Source organism: Pelmatolapia mariae, linkage group LG14, assembly GCF_036321145.2.
Source record: "Pelmatolapia mariae isolate MD_Pm_ZW linkage group LG14, Pm_UMD_F_2, whole genome shotgun sequence".
NCBI classification, from domain to species: domain Eukaryota; kingdom Metazoa; phylum Chordata; class Actinopteri; order Cichliformes; family Cichlidae; genus Pelmatolapia; species Pelmatolapia mariae.
This window is the reverse complement of record NC_086239.1, coordinates 26,916,350-26,938,738: the sequence shown is the minus strand read 5'-3', so window position 1 is coordinate 26,938,738 and position 22,389 is coordinate 26,916,350. Positions and strand designations below refer to the sequence as shown.

The 22,389-nt window shown below is 41.1% G+C and overlaps 1 protein-coding gene across 1 annotated transcript in view; it reads left to right on the top strand.

The window, feature by feature from the left end:
* Positions 1-5,411: 5,411 nt before the first annotated feature.
* zgc:77784 (uncharacterized protein LOC402947 homolog) overlaps positions 5,412-22,389 on the top strand; it is a 69,750-nt gene continuing 52,772 nt past the window's right edge. The window contains exons 1-2 of the mRNA XM_063492461.1: positions 5,412-6,076; positions 17,550-17,876. Of these exons, the coding sequence (XP_063348531.1) occupies positions 6,022-6,076; positions 17,550-17,876 (382 nt within the window). The 5' untranslated portion in view covers positions 5,412-6,021. The remainder of the gene's footprint in view (positions 6,077-17,549; positions 17,877-22,389) is intronic.

The window sequence follows — 22,389 nt, the reverse complement described above, 5'->3', positions numbered from 1 at the left end:
AGCTGAAAGAGCGTCACTAAACCAACAAAACTACACTGTCAGTGCTTCTTTTAATTAAGCCAGAAGAATGGCACAACATCAAATTTTCACACAGCTTTTTTGCTTGTGTTTTTTATGTTTAGCTGATAAGTTACATCTTTTATTAAAACTAACTTCCAACAGATTCTAATGTGGATCCCCAGTAAATCAAAATTATGAGCTGGTTACTGAATCTCCTGCTAATATGAAAGTCATTAAAGAAGCAGTAATGAATTAATAAGTAAGACTTATGAGCTGGTAATTCGACTTTATTTGTTTTTATAATGACTAACTTTTAATCTATTTAGGCATTATAAGAGTTCTGATGGAGAAGATGTGACTACTGGGAAAGACAATTATTTAAAGTGAAGGCAGCACGCTGTAAATTATTGATCTCTGCAGTGCCCGTCTGCCATTCTGTCTGTAGTGCATGAATGATGGCTTGGGATTTAAAATACATGTTAAATGAGCAGATAGAAGCTGTAACATTTGTCACACAGTGCACTGTACTGTAAGCGGTCTCATGCAGGCTCCTTTTATATAAGCTTATCAGATGCAGCAGGAGCCAGGGCTCCTCCAGGGCTCTTCCAGCCACGTGCACAGCTCAGTTCAAACCACTCTAAAACAATATAATGTGACAGCACCATTTAAGAGCGTGACAAAGGGGGAGCCATGTTGCCATGTATTGCTCCCTCTGCTGGTCAGGGTCCCAGCAGATTTAAGAAGACAAAAAAAAAGCTCTTGAGTCAAATGTTGGTGCAGTAGTAGCTGCTTACCTTTGCACTCTGGTGCATTGAATGTAAATGACTTTCTGCTGTTGGCCCCGTGCTGCTGTGACACTCAGCCTATAAATAAACTCTACAGTCCCCCCGGCTATTTTCTCACACACATACAGTATACACACATACACACACCAGGGAAACAAAACCCCTGCTCCTGTGACTAATGAAATCTGCTGACAAGATATCTTAGCAGGTCAGCAGCTAGAGGACCCTCGATCATGTAAAAAGAGATAAGAGGAGCTTAATTAGTGGCAGCGACCGGGATCCAGACATCCTGAGAGGGATGTCAGCTTTTATCAGCGAGATTCGAGTTTTTTTTTTTTTTTTTTTTGGTAAGTGCTGTGGCTGCTGCGAAAGTGAAACAGTATGGAGTTTGTCATAATGAGATGGAGCCAGACGGTGATCAGAGCCACATAAGGTCAGAGCCGGGGGGGGTGAGAGGCCGACAGCTGAATCTCACATTCTTCACCGCAGTCAGACAGACTGCCACATCCCACCATCTGTACCTCCCTGTACTGTCAGCACACACATATATACACACATATACACACACCTACAGCAAAGGGGAAAAAAAAGACCAAGTGTCACCTTAAATCCTGCTTAATCCTAAAAGGGGAAAAAAGATACTGAGTAGAAAGAAAAGAAAAGACCCCTATCTGGATTGCATGTTGAGTGCTACAAGGATGTAACACACACATATATACACACACAATTTGACATTTTAAACTTTGCTTTTTGAAAGAATTAAAATCTTGGGATATCTATCTATCTATCTATCTATCTATCTATCTATCTATCTATCTATCTATCTATCTATCTATCTATCTATCTATCTATCTATCTATCTATGAGTGTGTTAGATCAACAAAAGTTCTTCAAAACTTAAACAAGCTGATAAAATAATCTTACATTAAATCTGACTTTAAAAACTCATAATTAACAGCTGGTACCATTGTAAAAGTTCCCATCAAGTTCTCCCAATAGTTTTCTAGTTTTTAGGGTCTGATTGACGCTCTCTGCGTGACCCCTTTTTTGGTTTTAATAGCAGAATTAGCACCACTGACCTTTTATCTCGACGATTAAGGATAAAACTGCTTTAATATCAGTGGTCACACATAATTCATTCAAATTTTCTTTTTCACATTTCCCCCCAAATTTGGCTGTAATTACAACACATTCAAACAGAAACCCAGCCAGTGTCGAACCTTATTGCTGAATGAGCTCCACAACCTTCTGAACACAATAGGTGCAACACTCTCTCCCACAGCATCTGCTCCTTTAATTGAAATGTTTCAAAGCTGAGTTGATCAGCAGGCATGTACAAATGACTACAGCCTTGGCTGAATGTCTAATGACTACCACTGATTATTCACTAATGCACTGAAAAACAAACTGATTCATAAGAACTCCAATTTAATGAAAGATGCAAAAAGAAGTAAAACAGGGGAGTTTTGGAAGTACTCCTGTATTATCTTTGCATGTTCACAAAGGAGAAAGGAAAACATCAAAGACACAACTCTAACTACATCCAAGCAGAATGCTGTTAATCGGGTCAGCATTATTTACTGATGACTTTTCTGAGGTTTTCCACGGAAAATAAGACCTTTATTTCCACCTGATACCTCCAGGACTCTGGCCACTCTCTTGTTGAGATGCCTCTGTGTTATACCTACTTTGCCATTGTAGCCCTTAATAAGGTCCACACTTCCACAGAAGCAGAGATCGAATCTATTGTGGGGCCCCTCTTTGTCTCCCGCCTTGCAACAGACATCTGGACCCCCTCTTCTGTTGCACAATTTCCAGTCCTATTCAAAGGGACAAAGAAAAGCAGGCATCAAGCATCCAAAAGTCACTCTCAATCATGCTGGACTTTCACAACCTGACATGAGCACAATGAGGTGGAGGGAGATGAAGCAACGGCACAGAGGAACGGGTCTGGGCCCCGCCCCAAGGGAGTTGTTTGTGTCCAGAGCTCCCCGAGAGAAAGACCCTGGCCAAACTCTAGAGGCTACAGCAAGGCCAGATTGTGGAAGAGTGGGTGTGAAACAGCAGCTGCTGAACAAATCTCGACAGAATGAAGGAGTGGATGACAAACAGCAGGACTGAGATGATGTGAAGTGGAGAGGACACAGGACATGTTAGCACACACGGTTGACGCTCTCTGTCATCATTATCAGCCTCAGCAGCAGCGACAGTGATGATGAAAGTGAGAAAGTGATTATGGCTGTGCTGAGGTGTTGGAGTGATTACGGATAAACAATGGCAGTTGTCGCGAATTCAAATTGTTACTTCTACGTCGGAAGCACCTCTCATTAGGAGCTTTATAGCAAAAGGGAAAAATGCACAAGCAAGCATGAGGAACAAGTTTCATCTTTGTGAGCGTCCAGAAACTGAGACTCATGTATGTGAAATGTCAATAAAAAGGAACTAATAAAATGAAAACAACAACTAGTGGCTAAAAATGACTCAAATATCAATTTAATAGGTGATAACAGAAATGGAAAAACTCAATTTAAGATTTAATCATTAAAAACTTTACCTCACTGACACTGTTTTGGTGTCGCTTTAAAGGAAAACAGAGCCTTTTACTTGAATAAATTTAGCTTTTATTGAGGTTGAGAAAACTTAAAATAGCATTGTGCAGAGCATGGAGTCACAAATCAGTGTTCCTGAGCATGACTCTGAATCCCAAAATGCTTTTATGTCCATGTCTGCCCAGACTCTTATAACATCTGTAGTGATGACTGTTAAATAATTAAGTTAATGTTAGGCGGCATGGTGCAGTGGTGTGGTTAGAGCACTGTCTGGGCTTGAATCCACCTGGTGCTGAGCCTCTTCTGTGTGGATTTTCCATGTTCTGCCGGTACCTTGTTCTCCCACGCCTTCTCCCACAGTCCAAAAATATCCATGTTAGGTTAAAGGCTGATTCTAAATTGGCTGTAGGTGTAAATAGTTGTCTGTCTCTGTGTTAGCTATATAATAGACTACCATCTGGTCCAGGTTGTATCCCTGGATGGAAGTTGATGGAAAACAAAGCTGCCAAAATTAGAAACATCCTGAATCAGATTTATGAAAAACTATTCTATTGTATTTAGGGCTATTGTCCTAAAAGCTCCCTGAAAAGCCTTAAGTTGATTCAACACACTGAAGTACACAGAGTACTAATGGAAGCTAGAAAGAGAGATCATATTTCTCTTTTATTATTGTCTCTTCATTGGCTCCTGGTTAAGCCCAGATTTAACTTTAAAATCCGTTTCCCCGCATACAAAATCTTAGATGATCAGACAGTATCATATCTTAAAGACCTCAGAGTATCATATGGTCCCAACAGAGTGCTTCCTTCTCAGAGAGCAGGCTTCTTGCAGTTCCTAGTTTCTAAAAGTAGAACAAACTACCAGGCTCCTCTCTCCAGCTCCCAGTTTGGGTTCAGGAGACAGACACCCTGTCTACTACTAAAATGATGTCTGGATGGCCGGATCAGGTGGCCATGAAACATCCCTTGGTTATTCTGCTGTAGTCTCTGCTTCTGCTGAGGACCCATGACGCTCTGAGTATTTTCCTCCACTTTCCTCTTATTATTTTCACAACTTCATGTCAGTAACCACTGTAGTCTGTCCTTTTTCTATTTGTCATCTCTCTGTCATCAGCAAAATCTTTCCTCTTAATCTCAGACTGCTCGTGCACCCACTGTACCGTTTGGGCTTGATTTTCTTGGAGATCTCTTCCTGTGAAAAAGGACTTCTTCCTTCCCACTGTCCTCAAGTGCTAGCTCAGTAGAGCTGGTCTGATTGGCGGTGTTTCCTCTGTAACATTGGTCTATATATGTCTTTATCTTTCAATATAAAGTGCCGCTCGATGACTGTGGCTGTGAACTAAAACTAAATAAATAAAACTGAATTTAACTTGTCCTGCTGTTACCAAGTTACGGCACTGAGTAAATGACCAGAAGAGCTTCAACACTTCAGCGCTTTATCCTGGGATGTTGATCTAAAAATGTCTGTAGTTTTTCATAGATTATTGAGCTGCAGCCAAAATTAAAAGTATTTCTTTGTTACAAATTTGAGGACATTTTTATTCAGGCATTAAAGAGACGGATGGACTCACAAGTCAAAAATGCAATGCTGTTCTGGCCAAGGCATTAAAAATCCCCATATTTGCCATGTAACTTATTCTACTGAGATTTTATATCTTGGAATCTGGACATTAATTCTAGAATTTACCCTCTAACCCACTGGTTCTGGTGCAATCTTTTTGTCTGACCCTGAAATTGTAGTGCTGCCCTACATTACAGCCCAAGAGCATTTCTATTGGCTTACATTAATATTAGACATAAAACCACCTTTAAGATCTTCACATTATTAGCCATAATTAGTTTTCAGTATTTTTTGTCATTAGCCAATATAGACATTAAAAACACACCCTTTACCTGAAACACAAGCATCATTTCTAATAAAAGTGACTTCCACACTGACGCTTATACTACCACAGTTCATAATAAGACCAGCAGCTGTGCCCCTTCTGCAAGTTTTATTTCACGCTCCCGTCCTGTGAGGACACTTTGAGAGCGCAGATGTCGTGTCTGTCTCTTTAAAACACAGACTCCTGGAGGTTGGCGAGGATTGTTGCGGATCTGGGAGTGCGCAGCTCGGCTCGGCATGTTCAGCGCTTCATATTCGCTCAAACTGACGCTGCAACCCGCATGTGCCCGACTCTGAGCAGAGGAAGAGGAGAGAAATTGTTTTATTTATGACCGGGCTAAATATAGTTAAATCCCCCCACCCCCTCTTTTTTATTTTATTTTATTTTATTTTTTTGTTTTGTTTTCGGCAGCAGCAGAGGGGGCATCTTAGGAAGAAGTCGCTGTGCGTGTGAGCGACCATGCGGACACTAAGAAGTGATGCTGCTGAGTTTTGTTATTAGGTTTCTCCTCCCGGGCGGTGCTGATGCTGATGCTGATCCTGCTGCTGTCATGGGTTTCTGGGAGTGACATCAAAGTTTTTTTTCGGGCTGATCTCAAACGTTTGAATATTCCAGCTGAGACTTCGTTTTCAAAGCCACCAGCTCGGCTCGTTTTCTTTAGTAAAATCCGTTTTTTTCTTTTCTTTTCTTTTTTCTTTTTTTTCCATGACTGGAGTTTTGGTTTAACTGATCATTTTGACGCTGAGCGGTCCGTCAAGAGAGCTGCAGACTCCGGCGGATTTGGCACCGGGAGAGTGAGGAGATGAACGTTGCCAATTTACTACTTGTGACTGTCTCCTTCGTCAGCGTTTCTTCAGGTAAAACGATGTCAATTCTACAAAAGTCTCGTATAACTGGCTCTTTCTCTCTCACACACGTCCACGCGCACTAGCAGCCCATATGGCGTGACTGCCTCCTAGTTGTGCTTGGCTTGTCTTATCGTGTTTTCTGTCCCTCCAGATGGATGTAGATGTTGTGTTTAGCTTCATTTCAAACACCCCTACAGCTGTGGGAACTGAACACATCCTCCCCAACAACAGATGGATTTTAAACTGGAAATGTCACATGTGCATTCATTTTTATTTAATTATTTTAATACCACCGATGAATGCCAGTAAGACTCTCATGTTCTCAGTGTCCCCTTGGTCCCTGAAGTGGCCACACAGCGAAACCATTAGACCACAGCAGAGGTCAAAAGAAGCTCCACTCAAGCAAAAGCGAAACCATTAAACTCTCACTTTTAATCCAGCTGTGAGCGCAGAAATTGTGAGGGGTAGTGCAATAGCCTGACAAGCCACCACCCACCAGGCGTGCTTATAGAGGCGCGCACACATTACCAAAGATGCTTTTAAAAGATCATTTTTGATTACCTTTGACAAAAGGATTATATTTTAATCGTTGCTCTAGTAACAGCTTAAATTTCCAAGCCTTAATCCAAAGCATAAATAAAAGCAGGGCTCAGAAGAAAAAAAAAAACAATTCATGAGAGTGCAGATGTTTTGTTTTGTTTTTTCATTCTCAATGGGGCTAAAAAAAATTTAATGTTAAGGAAATTAAATTTCGACTCAGTGGACATGAAAGGAAATAAATCTCTCTTGATTAAATGATGTATTTACATTTTAGACCAAAGCCTCATTAATATTGGATTTGCACAGCTAGTGGAAACACTGATATTTTAGAATTTTTGAAAGATTAAAAAAAATACACAGACAGTTCTGGAATTATTTAAACTATACCTCCAAAAGGATCCAGTGGTACTAACTATGCAACTTTTTGTTGCATAGTTTACTTGGATGGCTTGACTGACAGCTTGTGACACTGATGTTATTCAGGATTATATTAGATTTAATAACTGGACTCAAAGATGGTTAATCCTGAAAACAGTCCTCAGAAAACTTTTAGAGTTAATGATGGAAACATTTAAAACCCTTGTTTACAGTTGCAACAAAGTGTATACACATATCCCCAAAACTACGTGCAGAGAAAATGCTTCACAGGAAACTTTGTGTTGCTTTTTTGACAAAAATGATTATTAAGCCTTTAAAGTAACACATTCAATTTGGTTTACAACATCTGTTTGAATCATTATGACATCACAGGCCTAGAGACTGGTTGGCAACCTCCAGTTACAAAAAAAAGAAGAAGAAAAAATACGTGTTCCCTCACTGGTTGGTAATTGGTTGCTGAAGGGGGTGCTGCATCAAAATCCTCCAAACAATTGCTTTGGTCACTAGCAAACTGCCACATTCATTAGTTAGCATGGAAGAAGCCAACCTATAGGGCGATCGTGGCTCAAGAGTTGGGAGTTCGCCTTGTAATTGGAAGGTTGCCGGTTCGAGCCCCGGCTTGGACAGTTGTGTCCTTGGGCAAGACACTTCACCCGTTGCCTACTGGTGGTGGTCAGAGGGCCCGGTGGCGCCAGTGTCCGGCGGCCTCGCCTCTGTCAGTGCTCCCCAGGGTGGCTGTGGCTACAATGTAGCTTGCCATCACCAGTGTGTGAATGGGTGGGTGACTGGATGTATAAAGCGCTATACAAATACAGGCCATTTACAAAGACTTGCTTTGAAGGCAAATTTTTTCCGTTTCTTGGTTTGTGACTGTTTGCAAACAAGTCGCCATCTTCCCTGCCCTTCCCTTCCCTACCAATTTCACCTCGCCATTTATAGCAACCACTCACCTGGCTATACATTTTTAACTAATCACCTGTTGTTTTGTTTAGTTCTGACCAACTCTGGGGGTAAAAAATTTGTCTTCTGCTTCTAAACTGTGATTGCACGCTTGTTTATGCTGGCAAGTTATAGCACCCAGGGGTTTTACTCGCATTGCTGGTAAATGTTAAAGTTTTGGGCCATAAAACCAAGTGCAGCTCTATTTTACAATGTCTTCAGTCATAAACTAAAAATTTTGCTTCAAACCCTGAGCTCTTTGACCCCAGTAACTTTGCTTGCAACCCACATTGCTTCATTATTATAAACTGGAACCACCTCCGAACATTAAAGGTACTTCTCAACACCCACACCATCTGCCCACATCTATTGATCTGGAGTGGGTATTTCCTCTTGTCCCGCCTCTACGATACAGCGTGTTCCCATATGAATTTTCATAAAAGCCCTCGTGAAGAGGATTCGAACAGGCTTCATGACTCCTGCTTGAACTGCGCTGAGACAAAAACACCACCGGTACACACAGCCTAGCAGTTTTTCACAAAGCCTCCGTGTGATTGCGAACAACAATGGCCTGCCTCACAATGTGCATGTAATTCAGCCCAGCAGCTCGCCTCTCGCGCAGACATGCAAACCGAACCTCAATTAATAGACTTCAATACGTCTCATTGAAATTTCTGTTATCTCGAACTGTATTCAGACTCAGCTATTGTGGTGCTTGCTGCAGAACTAATCGATGCTAAACAATCCTTAGCTGGTGATTTGTGTCCGCTCCGATCCCTGCGGTCATTACTTAGTGACAAATGTGGCTCAGGGCTGACTAAAGCTTCCTACAGTACTTCTTGATAAAAGGAACACAGATGATGAAACCACTGCAGAGGGGAGGTAGTCGTCTAATGTGCCACAGCCTCGAGTCATGTTGCCGGATGCTGATGATGTCCCACTTCTGGTACAGTGGCTGATGACATCATTTAGAGTTTAGATGATGGAAGAGGAGGACAGTTGCTAAACAAAGGCTTCAGTTCTCAGTCTGATGCCAGAAGAAAATCAAACCCGACTCCTCGGCTTTGAAATGTAGTCTGCTGTGACATGTTATCACCCTCCCGCAGAGATTACTTGGCAATGTCACAAGAACTCCTTGAATGTTTTGGCCCTTTTAAGTATGTAAATGAATTGAAATGAGAAAAAAAAAAGAAAAGAAAAAGACATGAGTGAATTTCAGCAGACAACCACGAGCCCCAACAACAAGCTGCCAGCCTTCTGCTGCTGTCTCACTTTAACTTACGTGTAAAGTTCGCCTCTGAGCTTTCTGCAGGTTATTGTTGGTTGTGTTTCTGTTTTTGTTTTTTCCACCAGATATAAAGCTGTGAGCTGAGACAGGTCCAGGTGTTTTCGTGTGTGTGTGTGTGTGTGTGTGTTTAACTCCGAGCCTGGGTGTTGATAAAAGGCTCTGAGATATGAAGCAAAACAGGACGTCCCCTCAGTGTCTCTGTTGTTTTCACACATTAGCATGACTGCAGCACACTTCTGCCCCTGGAGAGGATGCGGGGTTAATATTTGTAAATACTAATTAATGAAAGCAGCCCCCAGCCTTATGAAACACCACAGCTAGGAGCCAAGAAACACCAGATATAGCCCGAATAACCAGCTTGTAAAATGCAATCGTGATCTCCCTCTCAGCTCCTACCCGGCTTACTTTGCGTGTTAGATGAGGCAGAGATGTAGGAGACGCCATGAGCAAACATGTGGGCGTGTGTCAGAGAGAGAGAATTAGGACCAATGCAATAACTTGTCTATCAGATCTGCCTGTGGCATTAATGAGCTTTCATTAAACTGTGGTTGCACGCTTTCTCTGGATTTCTTTCTCGTTTTTTTTGTTTTTTCCTTTTCTTTGTGTATAAAAGGGAAAATTCCCACACATCAGTTGCAGTTATTACAATTATTCCATCTAATCATCGTGGATGATTCATCACGAGTCATCAGTTCATAACGAGTTAAATCTGTATCAGCTCTAAATCTGCTTAGATTTTTTTAATACCACTGAAAAGAAAACAAAAAAATCCTGCATGAATTTATGTTGTGTGTTGCAGATACTGGCACAGACATGATAACACTCACAAACCACTTTTTTAGGTACGCCTGTTTAACTGCTCAGTAATATAAATATCCAATCAGCCAATCACATGGTAGAAACTGTGCATTTAGGCACAGCTTAAGATGTCCTGCAGTATAGTTCTGTTTATATGGCATCAGGTAACGACAACAGTCACCTCAAGGCACTTTATATTGTAAGGTAAAGAGAAAATCCCAACTGTCAAATGATCAGAATGGGGAAGAAATGTGATTTAAGTGACTTTGAAGGTGGCATGTTTCTAGGTGCCAGACATGCTGGTCTGAGTATTTCAGAAACAACCGTCTTGAGGGTTTACAGAGAATGGTCAGAAAAAGAGAAAATATCCAGCGAGCGGCAGTTCTCTGGGTGAAAATGCCTTATTGATGTTAGAGGTCAGAAGAGAATGGCCAGACTGCTTTGAGCTGCTGGGAAGACAACAGCAAGTCAAATAACCACTCGTTACAACCAAGGCAGACGAGGAGCGTCTCCGAACGCACGGCATGACAATCCTTGAAGCGTGTGGGCTATATTGCTAACCCCAAGAATCTCCCACTGCTCAAGTAAAGCCAGGTTATTTGAATGTATGGTGTTATTGTGCTTATTGCTAAAATTAGCCTGTTTTATCATATTTAATTAAGATAGAACTTAGATTAACAGTCTGAGAAATGACACTTTGACAAACCGAAGGGTTCAGGTTTCAGGTCAGTGCATACATGTCTCGTAAATGTTTTGCAGCTGCACTGGACTGTCTTTTTCAGGAAAACAAAGCTTTAAGATCCACTGTCAGCAGTGTTACTTTGTAATACGTCAGTAATGGCATTACACTTCTGTTTAATGCACTAATGTCAGGCAACACTGCTCCTAAATTAAGTAATCACATTACAGTTACTCCATCCATTTTCTGCCTGGTTACCAGGAAAGCAGTTTCAGCAGAGATGCTCAGACCCCCGCACCAGAGGGACATAATCTCTCCAGCATGATAAAAACCTAATGTGCCTTTATGTGTACACACACATGCACATAGCCTTTAAGTTTCTGTGCAAAGGTACAAACATTACAAACTGTACTCGGACTTTTTCCACATATACAGGTTGTTTTTATAGGCCAGAAGCCTGGGGTGGGGGAAGGTGAACAAAAATGGTGCATAGATTCCAAAGTGAGTCTTACATTTGGATCAACGGGAGGGTGAATGTGCCTCAGTGCTACACTAGATAAATTAAAATTCTAAAACACATGAAAACATGGACTCAGAGACTTATCAGCGGAAACACGCTGACATCCACGCTCTCTTCCTAGAGCAACACCAGTCTGCAATGTCTCAAGATTTTCTCCATCACTAAAGAAAATCTTCTCATCCAAGCAATAACATGACGCACAGTGAGATAAATGTGCGCACCTCTGACATTGCGAGACAAAATCTTTGTTGCCATCATCCACATGCAAACACAGAAATCTTCATTTTACGGAGCTTTTTCAAAAGCTCTGTAAGATGCTGTTCATGTGTGGACGAAAAAGCCAGGCTGTAATCCGCCATCCACTTCTGCAAAAACAGCATCAAAGCTTCCCAAACACCAAGCTACTGACAGAAAACCCCTGATGCAAAGTGATGCTCCACATTTGAGCGCGCCAGTGCCATAACCCGAAGCTTGGTTTTTGAAAGGGTAACAAAAGCTACGATGAACCGGCTTAAAGCACCACACCTGGTTTAACATGAGTGGTGGTAGGTTTGTGGGCTTGTTTTTGCTGACTTTGCTGTTGGTTTGTGGTGATTTTAAAGAAGGATCAATTTTGAATGGATTTATGCTGATCCGTGGGCATATATAACATCAAAGTGTCTGAGACTTCCATGGCAGTGCATTCATAATGCCAAGATGATGTCACAAGTAGTGAAACAAATTACTCTCTACAGGCAGTAAATAAGTGCAATCAACTTTTATGCAAAACCGCAATGTTCTTTTTTTTTTAAATAACAAAACTGAGACTGAATATTGGACCCTAAGTGTAAATAGGCACAATTTTCAATAGTTTTAAGAGCTGATTATAAATAAATTACCATAAGGATATTGATACGGCCGATATTTATTGAAGCGTTTCATTTAAGAGAGAAAATATCTTTTTTCATGTAGAAGTGTAAACATGTATCAGATGGAATTTATTGCATTTCTCTCTGTAAAGCACCTTTTGCTCTGATACATTCGTGTGTTTACCGGTTAGCCTTGAGAGTATTCCAGAGTGTGATAACCTTGCAGGGGGGCGGCACACTCTCGCTTAAATAAAGCTCCCTTCATATTGGACGTCAGCTCAAGGTTGACTGCCATTCACTCTTATGGCTCAACTTGCCTCTGCATTGCCCCTCACGCTTGCAGAAGTTAACATGTTTAAAAGCTTCTCATTGATTCGTCCGCTCTGACGCCGCAGCGCAGCGATGAAACACATTTAGTGGCTACAGGGGGCCTAACAAGGTTTTGTTTTCTGCTCTAACTTACAATTGAGGGTTGCTGGATCAACACGCACGTTAAATTGGATATTTCACCAGTGTGGAGCTGATATCTGCCGATGTCCTGTTGATTTTAGCTGTACTTTCCGCTGAGAGCTTTAACCCTCGGTTCTTTAAAATAGCTGCTCTCATAAATGTGAGTCTGCGCACTAAATGCTGCAACAGAGTCATGTCAAAGCTTTGCATTTTCTGTGCTTATTTTGAAACTCTGCCGTACATCGTGCTTAGCCAGTGCACTTCCTAACTTGTTCATCTCTTGTAAATTAAGTCATTTCACACCAGGATGCGCCAAATTAAAAATTTTCACACAAATCAAGTCACACTCTAAATTCCCCTATGCACTCAGAGATCTCCGAGGACCTGCGGGCTCTAATGGGCCGTGTTTATGATCCGACTAAAAACATACCTTCTCTGAGGTCCCCATTATCAGCGGTGACATTTATTTTTCCACGACACAAACAGGTTGACAGAGTTTCTTTTTCGCCGAAAGGTGCTTTCAACCACCGCACCGCAATCTTCTTGTCACGAGGCAAACGTTGCTGTGAAAATATTCTTTCTCACAAAGAAAATGTGCTGCTGTCATGCTCATAGCGGCGTAGACTTTTCACTGATTGCACACTTGTCGCAGGAGCAGGTTGCTGCTTGTCACTTTGGCCACCTGAAGCTGTTTTGCTGTTATTTTTCTGCTTTGACGAGACTATTTTGTCTGTAACACATCAGCATGGTGCCACGCTGATTCTGTTAGCTGTAGTAAGTGCCCGTTGACTCTTATTAATAATACCAAAGCTGGCTATTTGGTTGGAAAACGTTGCCTCTAATGCACTTTAAGACACAGCTGGGCTGAGTCTCCCAAAATGTAAGCACTGAATTTGCTTTCAGGATTTTGAAAAGTATCCTATTCAAATATGAGAAAACGAAGACACAAAGATTTGTCACAGTGACATTTGTGCTATTCAAATCAACTGAATGGGGCAAGGGCACAGTGAGTACAAGGACAGCTCAACATTGCAGAACAGAGAGCTTTAACTACGGTATTATACACTCACAATAACGGGATTAAAATGACCCCTTGTTAACAGTTGATAGCATTATTAATGGCAGACGGATGGCTTTATGCAGTAGGCGAAATGATGAGGTAATCGCTGAGATTAGCTGGTATTACTGTAAGTATACATAATGTCATTTGTCTGTATTAATCTGACTTCTTATCTATTCTTCTTGGAGACATAATTGCAGATATTCACAGAAATAAACGGCTTCAAGAGTTTTTGTTATTAGCAAAGCTTTATTTAGTTAAGATAATATTAGATGAGACTTCATCGCCCTGAAGGAACTTTGTCTTGAACACAAAATTAGAAATACATACATGCATTCATTCAACATGAAAATGTCCTCTGCAAGAGAGGTCCCGTGTGCATCCGTTCCCATGCCACGATCCCTCAAAATGACAAATATTATACACATAAGCGTGTCCCACAGAGGAAAAAATGTGTTCCACTCAAATTGCATTAAAGAAAGCATTAAAGCTGCACCGATATATTATTGATGTGAAGAGTGGATGTGCAAAAGGGTCACTCTTAGTGAGAAACCCACTGAGAATCACCAGCCAACAGCACACTTCCTCTCAACATTTTCAGCTCATTGTTTAGCTCTCCAGTCCACAGTGTTGTACAGTTCATATCAGCCAACAGTTTTTACCACTTTTTCATAAACCTGCCAAGTACCGTGCTGAAGATTGATGCTGCTAGCAACTAGCTGCAGAACAAACTGGGGCATCTTGTAGCTGACGAGCCAGTGCGCGATTTCACTCCAGAGGTGGTGAACAAAAACAGAGCATAAAGGATGTTTTGACTTGTGTCCATCAAGTGAATTTTGTTCTGTAACTTCAGGATTTATTAAGAGTTACTTGTCACATGTTAAAGTTGCACATACCAACATTAGATGTCATTTTCTTTGCTCTCTCTAATTTTCCAATACAGTTTGAGTTTGCTTTGAAAGTGCACAGAGTTCATCCGTCCACGTTTCATCAGTGATTTAAATTGAAGGTCTGTCTTTTATTAAAGATTTGCCTTCAACAATAATTGAACAGTAAATAGTAGAATTTAATAGTTCGTTTCACTAAATTTATGGATGATGAGCCTCATGACTCACTTGCAGCACATATGAGGTTGTCAAGTCTTAAAAAAAAATTATGCTGATGTCCTAATGATGTCATGGTGAAGCAACCCGTTCTCACTCCCAAATCGTAACATTTTACGCTAGGTGACAAATCGTCAACATATTACGTTTTCGGGCACCCAAGGCGTTCCTACGTCACGACATCGGAAAACTGCGGACACATGAGAACCCTTTGGACTCAATCTACACATCTTCGCTTTTTCCCTTAAAATCGCTTTAGAAAACACTATTTCACCTCATTAAAGTGCTGGTTAAGGTTAGGAATAAGGTTATGGTTAGGTTTAGCGATAAGCTTAGGTTTAGGCTTAGGTATACGGTTATGGTTAGGTTTAGGCATAAGGTTATGGTTAGGTTTAGGGATAAGGTTAGGTTTAGGCGTAGGGATACGGTTATGGTTAAGGTTAGGAATAAGGTTATGGTTAGGCATAAGGTTATGGTTAAGGTTAGGCATAAGGTTATGGTTAGGCTTAGTGATAAGGTTAAGTTTAGGGCTGCAGTACAGGGCTGGAAACCGCTGCGTACCATAACAACGTGGAAGGTCACCTTTCGCGTTCCTCAGGAACGCCGCAGGACGTGACAAAACGTCGGGATGTTACGCCTCGGGAGTGAGAACGGGCTCCGTGAAGTCATGGAGATACTGAATATGAAACCAGACTTCCAGGAAACACAAACAAGAGGCTATACTATGATTTGTGGCCAGTGGACAAATCAATAAATCAATGATCCCATTAAAGTTTTTTTTTTATGCCGTTCTTTTTTCGTTTATATATATATACATATGTATATCTATATATGTATATATATAGCATTCATCCATATATATATATATATATATATATATATATATATATATATATATATATATATATATATATATATGTGTGTGTGTGTATTGTGGCTCAAATCCTTTGAAATGGCTCTAATCTGATCAGAATGTGATCCATTGTTTCCATAATGCTGGATGCCTGTTGTTTCAGTCGCACGTACACTCTACCAGCTTGACTTGGAGAGATGCTGTGCTCTATGGGCCCAAAATTACGGAAGCGTGAGGAACACGGAGGAAGCTTGGAATTTATTTTTTGATATATGCACCACTGAGCAACTCGTGCTCAAATAACTGAGGCACCATCTTGTCATCAATGCAACATGCACCTGAACCAGTGGATGTGGAAAGGTGGAAGGAATCTATTCAAATATGCTTGCACTACGCGGTGCCGGTTTAAGTGTTTTGTTTTGCTTTTTTTTTTTTTTTTTTTTTTTAAAAACAAGAGTTACTCATTAACAGTGCCTCAGCAGTAGAGCTTGGCCTTTTACTGCTTTGACCTTTATTTTATGATTTATATTTCCACCTCAGTTGAAATGCAGCACTGAGCTCCTGGGACCTCTTTTAAGAAGTCTGGCCTCTCTCAAGTACATGTATACATAGTGCTTTTTTAAAAAAAAAAATAAAATCCAGTTATCACTCAAGAGGAAGTGAGCATAGAGTGATGTAACTGTATTACATGATCTGGGATTAGAAATCCTTTATGTGCTTACAAACAAGGTTCAACACCAGGACATCGCTGGGCTGCAGATCCTCCCTTTATCAAATGTTGTTCCAATGTCTCAGTTTCAATATAATATATATTATCCTGTGTATAATATAACAATATAATATATGTAAACAAAGCGTGTTTTCGCATCAGTACTCAGTAAAGGTGCCATATCTTATTTTAATGGCTCTGCTAGCATTCATCCACAAGCCTGCATTAGTGTTTTGAGCTGTCCTGGTTTGTGACCCTGGCGCTGTGAGTGCTCGGCTCGCGGTTTAGATGTTTACTTCAGGTTTGTGCCATAACAGCGACTTCGGCCCATGAAAAAAACATAACAACCATAAATCTGCTTATAGCTAAAAAGTGAGGATTTATCCTGAAGCCTCCTGATTTAAGTGTAATGTAGCAGCAGCATGTGTGTCATTAGGTTACTCCTGTCTGTTCCTCTCCAATGATAATGGAGGATTTCCATGCAGTCTAGATTATGTGCTAAGAATAATGCCTCAGAAAGAGCAGCACAATAATCAGTGGCACAGTGACCATTTCATTTTCTCTCTTTCTTTCTGTCTTTTTTTTGGTTGGGGGAACTTGAGCGGTAGACCATCTGCTCCTCAGAACCGAACTAAAAGCGGCAGTCTTTTGAATTATTCATTTTTTAAAACGAAGCACATTGTTAGAGACATTTGGTCGTGGTCTAAAAGCTTACCTTGGGTCCTGAAGAAGTGTGACTTTCTCTCACAACCGAGCGAAGATAGTAATGGATCCCCCAGAGAGAAGGGGATATGGGAGTTATCTACGTATGTCACTCTGCGTAGCTTCTTCCTTTAACTTTAGTCTTTTTCCTTCAAATACAAAGACCTTGTCTTATACTCAGCGTTCAGCCAGCTATCATCTCTACAACTATCCTGCCTGACACAGAGATTGGCTATTACCATATCATATGGCTGATTGAATCCTCTGTGTTGCCGGTGGCTTTGCTGGTGGCTTATTCTGCAGCGTATGTACACTGTGTCCTGCTGTTTAGAGAATATAGAAAGAGCAAATAGATGTCAAATTGATTTATTTATCTAAAAGGCACAGGTTGTTGTTGTTGTGGGAAAATGTAGCATCTTACTTTGAACTTCAAACAGAGATTACTGATGATTTTCCCCTTCACCACACAAATTTATCAAGCATCTCCGAAAGAAGATTTTTCTCTCCTTTCAAAAAGGTTTCGCTTTTGTCTGTCCTCTCACAAAGAAATTGTTTTCATGAATGACAGCAGGTCATCCCGATAGATAACATCTCACCTTCATCTCGGCTTCACAGGGTCTCGGCCGCGTTTTGAAGACAGCCCGCCGCGGATTGCGGAGGACCCCTCGGATTTGATTGTCTCCAAGGGGGAGCCTGCCACCCTCAACTGCAAGGCAGAGGGCCGCCCCATCCCCAGCATTGAATGGTATAAAGATGGTGAACGTGTGGAGACAGACAAAGATGACCCGCGTTCTCACCGCATGCTCCTGCCCAGCGGCTCCCTTTTCTTCTTGCGCATCGTGCACGGCCGACGGAGCAAACCAGACGAGGGCGTTTACACCTGTGTGGCCCGCAACTACCTGGGAGAGGCCATTAGTCGCAACGCTTCACTGGAAGTTGCCGGTAAGGCCCTGCGTTATTGATCATCGTGCTAACAGTGTTTGTGGTTCCTTTTGCACTATATCTTGATGTGTATGTTATGTGTACACAGATGCCTTACAGTTCTGTCCCAGATCTTTTTGCAGCTGCCTGCCAGCTTTGTGGAGGTTCACTGGAGAAGTGGGGCTTAAAAATAATGACATGAAACACACAGACAGTAGGAAACAACTTCTAAAAATAATGAGGTGTAGGTGTAGGTAAAATCAGTGATAAGTAATGGCCTGTGGATTTGTCCTTATTTTTTGGCTACTTTGGCAGCAGTGATGCAATTTGTCTTCAAGTCTGTGTGTGTTAGTTGTTTAATTACACTTTTAGAAGAGGCAGGCATGCAATCATTTTGTGCCACATTAAGCAGCTTAGCTACTATACATAAATATTAAGATATAACAATACACAACACATGAAAATGATTTCAGTTTTTTGAAGTGAAACTGTGGTATATAATGTAATGGGTGCAGTTGAGTGTGGATGCTGACCATAGTTAGTGGAGTTTGTGACACTACCTGATTTCACAAGAAACTTGACCCTTAAAACTTTTCAGATTTATAATCTTGGACTTATTTCAGCTTTAATCAAACATCTGGATTTATTGAATGACGCATCTGTGGCTCCATTCTGCACTATTGTGTCGACCACAATCTCCACAGATGGAAAACTGTTTATTACACATTTGCTAAAAAGAGGGCAATCTCAGTCACCCATTGTGGCTGATGAAGATTATTTGTTTATAAGCTTCAGTTCCCCTGCTCCGTACTCATCTGCAGAACAACACCCATCTTTGACAGACTGTTCTGTGGCTGCAGCTTGCACTGTTTCTGCATAACTGCATAAAATGTGTTTTTATCAGTGCAGTTATCAGTGAAAAATGTGCCTTCAAAAAATATTAGCAAATGTTATATTTGATAGTAGCAGTAGTATGGTTTTTCTTTATTGTAATTTTCATTTCATGATGTGTAAAATGTTTTCTGCCTGGGCTGCGGGCAGGTAAGTTCATCTTTACGAAGCCACACTGTTGTGATATGCATTTCAGCATTCTCCTTAAAAGAATTTGAAAAGATTTCCCTGGAAAAGACGTTGTCTTGATGAGTGCATCTGTTGTTCTAAAAGCTGTATCATTCCATCGCAAATCAGCGAATTTTCAGAATTTTCCCTGTTTGACTATCTCCAAGTTGCGCAAAAAATTCTATGCTCCAAAGATTAAACATTTATAATGAGCACTGTGAATTTCCAGCTCCACACCTCAAACAGTATTTAAGACATATTCTTTTGAAAAATGCTCAGTTGACCCACACCAGAAGGCAAACATCTAAACATTTAAAAGAGCCTGCACATTTCTGCAACAAATCTTTGGACACCTGAAGCCAAGATAAACTTGTACCTGAATGATGGGAAGAGAAAAGCATGAAGGAGGCAAGTGGGTCATTATGCGAAGCATACCGCATCATCTGTCAAGTGACTGCACGGGCATGTATGGCTCCCAGTGGAACCGAGTCACTGGTGTTTATGGATGTTGTGACTGCTGATAGAACCAGCAGGGTGAATTCTGTAGTGTACAGGGTTATACTCTCTGCTCAGATTTAGCCAAATGCTGCAAAAGTGATTGGACAGTTTTTCACAGTGCAAATGGATAATAACCCCAAAAATACTGCAGGAGTAACCCATGAATGTCTCAGGGTGAAGAAAGTGGGTATTTTTCAAGCGAGTCACCTGATCTTTAACCATCAGTATTCTTTTCAGCTACTGAAGATAAGCTGAAGGCCAAAAGGCCCACAAATAGGCAACAACTGAAGACAGCTGCAGAAAAGCATTTCCTCCAACTCAATGGAGGAAACAAAGGATTTGGTGATGCCCATGGGTTCAAAACTTCAGGCACTCAATGACTGCAAATGACCTTCATCCGAGATTAAGAACAACCATTATATTTTACATTTTTTTTTAGTTTGTTCAGTTACTTTTGAGTCTCTGAAAAACAAAAGTTTTTTTTTTTAAATCACTTAAATCAAAGTTGAAAGTTTGCACTTCAATCAGATCTTGATTGCTTAATTTAAAAACAGTGTAGTTGTGTACTGAGGCCAAAATTACAAAAAAGTGCAATTATCCGCTCACTTATGGAGATGAATGTAACTGTTCAGGAGATGCATGGTTGTATGTTTGCCATGTTTCTTATACTCTGACACTATTGTGTCTACAGATTACTGTGAATGAGACTTTTGTTTGAGAGCCGAAGCACCCAGAACCATCAAGGAGGTCATCACGTTTCTCACTCTTTTTTTTTTTTTGCGAGACCTCACCATTTAGAGGAATTAATCTAAAAAATACATTACAATATGTATGATCATGTGTACAAAACATTATAATTGTATGTGATAGACTTAGAGAAATTGGTACGTACTGAAGTCAGTCTCCTAATGAAGCATTTCTAGGTTGATAAATACTATTATAAAGGCTGTTTGTAGCTGATTTCAGCCTGGCATGGTTCCTGTAACGTGGCTTTGTATTGTGCTTCTGTTGGTTTTCAAAGTGCAAGGTCCCCGCAGCTTCTCAAACAATTGTGACTGAAAGTAATGCTGAAATTAGCAGCACTGATTGGCCATTTTGCTAATTACAAGCAAGCATACACCCAGCATGACCCATGGAGCCAAATTTTAGGAAATAATGCCAGGCTGACATAAATTATGCTTTGATAAAATGAGATCATTATGTTGCTATAGTTCAAGTGTACAAACTACTTAAGGAAAACCTGAGCCAAAAAAATAAAAAATGCAGATAATCATTATTTGCTAATGACTCTCCCTGTGATTTTCTGTCTTAATGGATTTAACATTTAGTAAAGGAAATGCCAGAAAATTCCCCATTATAATTTCCTAAATCTAAGTTCACGTCTTCAAATGTCATTTCGTCAAACTCCTCATATTCTAGCAATCGGAAGTGGTGAAATATGAGGATTTTTACAGCCGATACAGAAGATAAGGCATTACTCATCTTTTCTGTTGGGGCTGCACTGATGAATGTTTATGTCGGCTGTACTGGACTTCTCTGTGGCAGTTAGATTACCATCTCCTCACCTCAGAGTCACCTCTCAGTGTGTACAAACAAGATCAGGAGAGCATGCCTTTAAAGCTTTGTTATTTGTTTGCTTGCTGCTGAGCAGTACAGAGTGTGAGCTTCCTCATCTGTTGGTGGAAGTGCACTGAAGTAGAAAAAAAGACTCCCTCATGGAGCCGTGTCTGTTATTTTTTCTCCTCCGTCCAGGACACGTGCCATTGTCTTCCCCCTCTCCTCGTTGCGCCGGCGTGGCTCGGCCCTGGGCTGAACTGCGGCTCTCTTTGGCACGAGGAAATGGATTAGTCAGTGGGTTGATTAGGGGAAGGAGCCTAACAGATTAGCAAGGTCGAATTGTCCTCGTTAAAAAACACAAAACAGCAATTTGAGCAAGGCCTTATCTGCCACCATACTGAGGCTTCTTTTCTGGCAGTGTGTGTGTGAGCGCTCACGGCTGGCTGACCTCATCTGTGGCTTGGGTCCAAAAATAGGGACAGCCTCCTCAGATATCCTGCATATTGACAACCATAAGTGTCTGCAAGTAATGCAGATATCCAAGCTGGGAGGAGATATAAGGCTGTCATATTGCCTCTTTTGAGTTGTTGATAATAAATGTAGCTTTGTGTGCTGCTGATTACAGTACAGTCATACTGGTGAAGGGATGATTCACCTGCAGGCACCGAGTGACTAACAGTATTAATAAGTGCCTGTTTTGCTCTAATCTCAGTGCCTGCAGCCTACCAGGGCATATGCTAGGACAGCATGATGGTGGTCTTGGATTCCCCCTCCCCTCTGTGTGAGGTTGTGCTGACTGTGGGGTAAATAGTGACCCAATTAGCACTGGCATCGGGGGCGGGGGGAGTCTGCAGTGTTAATGAGAGGCCAGTTTTAAGCTGGTGGCCTTGCAGAAATGTGTGTCGGTTGTGGCTCGGTGGCAGGAGTCTGAGAGACAACAGGTGGGAGGAGGAAGAGCTTAAACCTCCCACTGAGCAGAAATGAATACTGATGCATCTGTGTGAATGCTGCAGCTCAGAACAGGGAGCAGGAGTGCTGACACTAACCTGGTTTTCACCACATTAATTACTCATTTATTGCCGGTGAATGATGCATAATGCATTTGGCTGCATGACTAAGACTTTTATCTGCAGTGCACTAGCCACATGCCATACTTTTGCTTGAACTACTTGGGCAAATTGTTCTTATTCCTCTGAACTGCAGGGTGTCATGGATAACTGTAGGGCTCGAAGACTTGTAGAAGCCCAGGTGAATCATATTTGGAAACATTTTTGGAACGTAAGCCACATTTTTTCAGAGCACCACTGCTACAAATTAAATTCTAGCTGATCACAGAAAACTAAATTAGAGATGCTTAACATTTTGCCCATTGTTTCATCTTTCTGTTCATTCACACTGATACATTTAAATTCTTTCACAG